At 37.8% G+C, this 8771-nt stretch overlaps 1 protein-coding gene across 7 annotated transcripts in view; it reads right to left on the bottom strand.

Moving 5' to 3' along the window:
• Positions 1-8771, bottom strand: part of LOC116841187 (metabotropic glutamate receptor 8-like) — a 232768-nt gene that overhangs the window by 105654 nt on the left and 118343 nt on the right. For all 7 annotated transcript variants that reach the window (XR_004377516.1, XM_032808828.1, XM_032808827.1 and 4 more), the window contains exon 4: positions 3970-4101. Coding sequence is in view for 6 of the 7 variants with exons in the window: in XM_032808828.1 (XP_032664719.1) it covers positions 3970-4101 (132 nt within the window). In the remaining variant the exon portion in view is untranslated. The remainder of the gene's footprint in view (positions 1-3969; positions 4102-8771) is intronic.

Raw genomic sequence — 8771 nt, 5'->3', positions numbered from 1 at the left:
GGGGGAGAACGATAAAAGAGTACATGCAACAAAATGCGGCGAAGCCGCGGCTCGTTTGCGTGCAACGGTGCATATCGGGTCTTCTTATCCGATATCTTTTCATCTGCATTGATAGGTCTCACGAGTTTAATCCGCGTACGCGACTAGCATTCGAAACTCCGAGAGAGCTCTCGTTCTATAGAATACGACTTCGCGACTGAATTTCATCGCGTACAATCTTAGTCGGCGGACTGACATAAAATGTATTTTCGATATCGCCTGGAATATATAAAAATGCCAACACGCTTATATAATGTTTCTTTATGCAAAGAATGTGTCTTTCATAAAATTATAGATCTCTTAAATTGTTTAATGCAAATTAATCTGTAGGAAAACACATGCGCGAAACTCAATTATTATTTTACAACAAGTATGTACTGTAAAGCAAAGAATGTACACTAAGAGAAAAAAATATCTAAGAGATGAAAAAATGTTTATTCGGTGTGAGCATTAATAATATATTTAATTAAATCTACATTTTTTTATTTAGATAGAATGGACAGTTGTTCTCACGAAAAGCTAAGGTTTTAAGAAAATTTATATATTCTTATTCAAGAAATATTTTATATTAGTATATAAGTTATGTAATGTTATCATAGTATCCGCCAAATAAATATTTTCTATTTCTCAGATGTTTTTTCTATCAATGCATAAGAAACATAAATATAGTTTTAAATTGTTTCATATAGAGATTACACCCAAAAATATATGTTCTTATTCTCTGCAGAATCATCTTACATTTCTTTCATTCTAATATCTTACATCTCTTAAGAAGATTCTTTGAAAAAGTATAAAAAAAAATTTCTTCGATGGACACTAAAATAACATATTCACGAATACATATATTTTTACATTGAGAAAAAAATTTCTTTTAAATGAGAAAATATATATTTTTCTCAAAACACTATCATTGCTTTTCATGAAAGCAATTGTTTATCTATTTAAACGAAAAAATTCAGATTTAAATAAATATGTTATTAATACCTACTGAATAAATATATTTTATTTTTTAGATATTCTTTGGTGAAAAACCAAATGGAAAATATTCCAATACTTAAAAAAGAATTCTAGTTGCAAGATGCTATTTCCTATAATCCCATTTTCGAAAAAAAATGAGAATTTTTATCGAAAATGTATTCCTTTTCTAATGAATTAATCGAAAATCTACTCAGATATTATTCTAATTTTATTGAATCAAGAGAAATATATTTGCTCAAAGCAGAGTACCTTTTTACTAGAAAAAATTTCTATCAAGACATCCAAGAAGACTTGTACTATAGATAAAATTCCAAAATTCCTCTAACCTTAAGAATATCGTGCTTGGAATATTTCCCTTTGGGTTTTAGAAGAATCCTCTTGAGACCGCACGTATAAGAGGATTCCACTAAGGATAAGATGATGTCTCTTCGAGTGTATCCTCTACATTAGAAATCTAGAGACTGGATCATTTTTTCAACGTAGTAATTCAATCGCTTATTATTCTTGTCCGGGCAACGAAATAGAAGATAAGATAAAAATTGAATAGCAGCCTGCGGGCTCGGATTATGCGGAAGGAATCTGGGGGATATAATCACTTGCGTTTCGACAGGATCCGCGACATTCCGCGAGAAATCCATTCACGCATCCGACGTCAGCGGCGAAGACGGATCGATGAAGCGTCTCGACGACGACGACGATGACGACGACGACGACGACGACGACGACGACGACAACGACAACGACGACAGCAGCTTCTTTGGCAAGCCGATTTCGCGCGGATCACCGGGTTCCTTTTCAACGAGTTCGTGTTGCACGACGTCTTTTGAAGGCGCCGTGAGAGCCGAGGTCCTATCCCGAGGTCTGATAGGAACGGGAACGGCGTCGCGGGAGTGGCTCTTCCTGTCACGGTTGTCGCGGCTGGATGACTATGATTGATAGTTGTGTCGACGTTGCGCCGTCGTCGTTACCGGTCACGAAGTTTCGGCAAATCCCTCCCTGTTCTCGAAAAAGTCAACGAAATTGCTTGCTTCTCGTTGCCGTCGTCGTTGTTGTCGTCTCCGTTTCTCGTTTCCCGCGTCTCTCTCTCTCTCTCTCACACACACACATACGCTCTCTCTTTCTCAAACTCACCTTTGTAGCCTTCGTATCAAAGGAAGCTACATTTTCACACGTCCAGCAAAGACCTGCCGATACCCGGCCGTGCTTTACACGAGGCTGCCTCTTGAAATGGTTATTTTTCGCTTCTCAATCGCGATCAACGCGCGTGACATGACAACGTCTCGAATCGCCCGAATAAAGACCGAAATGAATAGGGAAACTCTTCGAAAACTCTTCCATTAAATCTCTTCGTATCTCTCGTTTTCCGCAGGTTGACCCAATTTATTATGTGTGTGACGTCCAAGTTGCCGACGTGACACGCATAGTCAAATATTTGCAGGTTTCTTTATTGATAGTGTATTTACGTAAGAAGTACGTTGCTAAAATATTATAATTTATAAATACAATGAAAAAACGATCGTATTTTATTTATGCAATATTTGTGAAGCTCCTCTTATCTCTGTTTCTTTTTTTAATATTTCCTCGATAATTTGATGAGAAATTACATTGTCCGCATTATTTTGCAACACGGGTTTTGCAATAAAAAGAGCCATTTGCGACGTGTTTTTGGCCGTTGAACCAATCCGTTGTCCAAATTCGACTGTCACGTCACAATTTTAAAAAGAATGGGATAAAAAGGGTCAAAAACTAAAAGAGTGTCAGCCTGCCAGCGACAGAACGTGTTTTTCTCTGAATTTCATTAATGTGCCATATGAAAGTACAAATTTCAAACTTTAAAATGCGTTGCTTCTTTCATTCTCGTATGATTTTTCGTTTTAAAGCTATTTAAAAATAGTTATTTAAAAATAGCTCTTACCTCATGTAATAAAAAGGCACTGAATTCTATCTTAATAGTATATTATGTGAGAACTAAATGTTTTAGTATTCGCATAAAATTATTGAAAAGTACTAAAAAATACTGAATACACATACACATTTGTCAATAATATAGATTATACCGTTATCCATAATAGACAAACGCGCACATGTGAAATTGTTGAAGTTATAATGTTTTGTTATTTAGTATTTTCCGATTATATTGTTCTTGCTTAGCGGCAAAAATATGTAAAAAATGATTATTTGCATTCGTGTTGCAAGAAAAGGTCAAAATTGATCGGACAGAGAGTTGATGGTTTTTTTTTTTTAATTTTGCATATCTAATCAATATTAACCCTTTATAAAGCGAAACTTTTTTTAAAGGTGACTCTAATGTTTTATTACAAGTTTACTTAACATATCTATATACATGTGACAAATGTGTGAAATATAAGGAACCTTATAATACTTATAATTATTATGACGATTGCTTGACAAAAAATCGACCACTAAATGTACAGTAAAAAATAATAGACATTTTGAATCTTACGTGAAGTAAGTTAAAATATCGACTATAAACTTATAAAGAGTTAAATATTTAAAAAATACATACACATATATTGAAAAATGATAAAGTTTTTACGCAATTCCGACATATGTTGAGTTGAATTATTTAATTTGCATAAAACAATTGAGATTTAATTGACTCTTTTACTGTAGGAACATACCACATGTGTGTCAGGGAAATATATTGTGGCTTTGGCATTAATTAAAATTAATTGTCCCTTGCATAACAGTAAATTCAATTTTCACGAATGATTAAATTAACTGCTTAATTAACTTTTTATAAAAAATGATTTCTAGAGACCAAAATTCCCCCAATTAGCGAGGAACGTTATATAAGGGGAGTTGAAAGGGTTGAGCTGCGCGCGAGGTAAAACGCGATACGCACAAGTACGTCGGTCCCGCTATCGATTTGCCGTGCATTCGTAACGCCTCGTACACACGGCTGAGACGGCTGACCACTGCGATAGTTACCTTGAAAAGCCGCAAGATATTGGCGACCATGATGGAGACCACGCTGAACGCGGCACCAATTACGCCTGTGACCGGTTTGTGAGGAACGTAAGTGGGCGTCTTGCCGTTCTCGCATTTGTACTCCGATATGTCCTGCAATCAAAGAGACAGGAAAAAAAGAGATGTTAGACGCCTGCGAGACGAAGCTTATCGCCGGTCACGCTGATGCAATTTTGGGTTAGTCCCTTCCCCTAATCAGGGGGAAATATTCATCTCTTTTCGCTGTCGCGCGCTCTCTGCGCGCGAGCAGCACGAAATTACAGTTGCAAATGGAGTGCTCGCTCTGTGTCCTCTCCCCCTCCCCCTCCCCCGAGCCTGGATCCGTTTAATTACTAGGACATTATTCTGGATTTCGCAACATCCCTTTGCCGGGGCCGCTTAATGGAAAATGCGCGCCGTTGAATTTCCACGCGTTTCCCGACGCTGCAGCTCCTTCTCTGCTCGACTTGTCGCGACAGAGTGTGCGAATTCGCAAACGTTGCGACGAATGAAATCCGGCGGCGAAGTCGCGACGCGAATTCGTTGCGTCTAATTCTCGCAACTCCGTCACGCTTGTTAGACACTTTCCGTCGAGTGCGAGGGCGGTTGAGCTCCGCGGCGGCTTCGCAATTAAGGAATCGGGTGCAATTCCAATTCGGCGCGGTGTGCGCCGTTACTGCGTGCGCGTCCCGTTCGGACAATTGCGCGACTGAGCGGCGAAAGGGTAGTCGATAAACAAACAATTCCGGGACGCTCCCCAATAGAATTCTTCGCAGAATTAATCCCGCGCGCGATTGATTTTTCAACCGTGTTCAGTAATGACAATTTTCTTGCTCTTTTCTTTCTTTTTTTTTTTTTCAAGCGTGAGATCAAAATAACCGAAACTTCGGTCGAAGATTTGTTTCATCGAAAGAGATTGCTTGTGACAATTTTTCTATCTTCATAACAAGATTTTTTACAACATATATACAGGATGTCCGGCAACTCGCGTCGGAGCCGCGGTGTGTACAGATAGATTAGCTCAAAATGAACAAGAAATTCTTTGCAGAAAAATGTCAATATTTGGTCAGTAAAGTTTCCAGCATTCTCTTAGAGTTTATAAATTTGTCGCGTATCAGCCGCATAAATACTTCAGCAGTCAAGTTAGTTATGTGGTGTCTGCTGAAAATTATTATTTAAACACACACATGTATATGTATACAAACTTCGTGAAAGGTAAATTACGTGTTCTGCGACGCTCTCACGAATAAGACCAAGTTATTCAGAGGCTTCACTTAGTCACTGTGTGAGTACACGAACAATCGTCTCAAATGACTTGTCAAAGGCTTAACGTAAACATCAGACGCGGATCGCTGTTGAGAGAAGCGACCCACCTCTGTTATAATTGCAACGGCTCCGTACATATAATTACTAAGCGCGGCACGAGAGTCTAACAGGATTGCCTTCATTATTTAACACGCAGTCGGCATTGGCGCGTCGAAACAACGAGCAGCTGTTCGGTAACGTTTCCAGAACCAATTATATTTCCCGCTGAGTGCAGCCTCCGAATGGACGAGCATTCGCTCGGGCGCTGTTCAGTGTCGACAGGAGTTTGCGTCGACACTTCAACGACGGAGACTATCTCTCGCTCCTTGCCGCGGTCTTAATCCCTTAAACGTTACGGAGCATCCAGCCGTTTAGCGCGAACTGCGCTAAATATATCGCGCCGTTGAATTTTTAAGCCGCGCGCGGAAATTGTTGTTGTCAGACGCGAGGATCTGCCGTGAGGCTGACGGAGAGAGAACTCGGAGTTTACTTCGGCAAATTCTGCGCCGCGGGAGCTGAAGGATTAATTTTTAAATCCTATTATCGCGTCGCAAGTATCAAAATCGGCTATTTATACGTAATAATACCACAATCGGCTTACATTGCTTATATTTTTTTATTGTCTTTGTCGGATATCTGTAATACCAGTTGAAGGGTGGATACATTTCCGTTATTTTTCAATCTACATCTCTTTATCTCATATAGATAAATCTGAATAAATACTTTAACTTTTATGGCATCATCAGAGGCCATTAATCCATTAGACCGAATTTCCAGTTCCTGAGTTGCCTTTTTGAGCAATTGTAACTGTTTATGAGTTGCTTTAATTTTGAGCAGTTTTGATACATTATGATTTTTATTTTTTCTTAAAGGTTTTTCAAAAACCAATAACGACAATAATTCGTTAGTTTTTTTTTAATACACGGAAGAAAAGTTAGAAATTAATCTGACAATAAATGAACCGTTTTGGTTGAAGGAAAGGAAGAATATTTCTGGTTATTGACACCAAATTTGGTTCACAGAAACCAGCAATTTTGCTCCTGTTCCACTAAAACGCATTTGGTGCGTCCATTTCTGTGTACAATGTTTTTGTAAAGCTGGAATACTAAAATTATAGTATAAATTTAAGTAATTGTAATGTACAGGGTGTCCCGTACCAAAAGAAAGTACCAAAAGAAAAATATAAATAGAACAGATAAAAGTGAAACATATGGTTGAAGTCATTTTTCAAACAGCTACGTAAAATTTCGAGTTATTAAATAAAATAGATAAACTAATTAGCGCGCGACGTGGCCGGCGAAGAAATGCCGATTGCTCGCGGGTCTATCACGTAGATTTAAAACGCAGTCCCCTCTCTGGGCCTATGAGATAGAATTATAATAATTTTATAGTAAAAAGTCATAAACACACATACATTTTAAAATAAATAAAATAAACTAAATAAACAAAGTAATTTTGGTTATAATTAGCCATAGTTATGCAAAGATTATCAACCCAGAAGTCAAACATAGTCAACTTTGTTCTTTTTGAAGATATTTAGGATCTAGTATATTTCTTGACAAGCTTAAGCTTTAAAAAAATGAGTACGCAAAATAAAAACTGTCTTTTAATTAATTTTAGGCACTCATAGACTTGGATCTTTTTCGTTTACATAGAAAGACATACGAGCTACCCATTGGTAACGAAAACTCTAATGATTTTATGAGTTGAATTATTCATGCGTAACTATGGCCGGCTCTGTGCATGGTCCAAGGTTAGAAAAATTTTGCAGTAATTTCTACTGCAATATTTCCTTCGTGCGAAACACATGAGTCCTTTAATTTAAATTGAATGCCACAACGACAGCCCCAAAATTAAATACTTACATCACGTTATGGCGCGCGTTTCACTAACATTCTGCACGTTCTCGCGCGCCATTGCGCGACGTGAAAATGCCGTCGCGAGTGCCAACGAAATTAGTAGTGATTAAATTCAATCGATTTTCGAGTTTTCGCGTGCCAAAACGACTTGTACTCACAATGAAATTCCGCGAATTCAACTGGCGAATCTCCGGCTGCCGACATGGCAGCAGTTCGTAGTTACGGCTACGATTTTATCGTGCATTCGTGAGCGCGCTTTCGGAGAGACGTCTGTTCGCAGAGCTTTTGGCGAAAGTCCCGAGGATACTGCTCTTTGGTATGCGCGGGATGATTTAAATATGATGCAGCGAACGTTACACAGATGCGCGTGTTGTATTTCTATGAGAACGCTTCTGCGTACGCGGCTGCATAAATCTCAAATGCATCGCGCCGCCGTTTCGAGTTATTCAAATATCGCGTGTGTCTACAGCTCATGACATATTAATGCGGCTTTTTATTTTTTTCTATTTTTTTTTGGGGGGGAGGGATAACCTCCCGCGTGCGTATATAATCATATGTACCGGTGTAACGATGACATTAAGTAAGCAGAAAATACCGCGACTGAAAAGAAACGAGAGAAAAGCGGCGCATTTATGAATCTATTACGCGCGCTGCAAATGTTCCATATTACTCACTATGAATAAATACATATTTCGCCACGCAGTTTATTGCCGATTATTTATGATTTCACGTAATAATATGGAGAAGACGCGGCAACGGTTACGCTTTCTTCGCAAAAGTACTTCGCGGCACGGCATATTTTGCTGGGGTTCAAAAGTGAGACAAATTACATGAAATGAACACCCAAAAAAGTATAATCCCATCCTCGGCGGAGTCATCTAAATCTTAGGAGATTTTATTCTTTTACATGGCCCTAAGAGAATTCTTCGAAAAGCGAGAAGAAAATATTCCAAGCACAATATTCTTAAAGTCAGAGGAATTTCGGAACTATGTCCACAGTATATCTTACGAATTTAAAAAATTTTTTTCTAGTAAAAGGACATTTTATTACGAAAATGTATTCGTCTTGATCTAGAAGAGGAGAAAAGTTAGAATAATATCTAATAAATTTCTGATCAATCCATTTCATAAGAATATTATTTTATATTTTATTCTCTCTCTCTCTTTCTATATATATATATATATATATATATATATATATATATATATATAAATAATTCAATATACTTTTTCAGTAAATTTTTGCTTAAAATATAAGATTACAGGAAATAATACCTTTCAACACACTGAGAAGAAAGTATTAGGACCTTAACTTAGTTTCCGCCCAAAAAATACTGAGAAAAAGCATTTATTGTAAAAAATTTATTTAAATTATTTCAATGAAAGTATTTTCCATCACTTTCTACAACTTTTTGCCATCTTTCTGGCAACTGGGCGATACCATCTCGATAAAACGATGTTTGTTTCGAAGCAATCCATTCGTCCACCCATTCTCGCACTTCTTCAACATTTCGGAAGCGTGTACCACTCAAGCCGTGCTGCATCGATCTGAACAAGTGGTAATCAGAAGGCGCTATGTCTGGTGAGTACGCTGGGTGAGGAAGAGTTTCCCATTCGAGC

This window comes from Odontomachus brunneus, unplaced genomic scaffold (genome assembly GCF_010583005.1).
Source record: "Odontomachus brunneus isolate Ranch 3 - 2012 unplaced genomic scaffold, Obru_v1 Obru_scaffold_014, whole genome shotgun sequence".
NCBI lineage: Eukaryota > Metazoa > Arthropoda > Insecta > Hymenoptera > Formicidae > Odontomachus > Odontomachus brunneus.
This window is presented reverse-complemented; position numbering and strand designations above follow the sequence as displayed.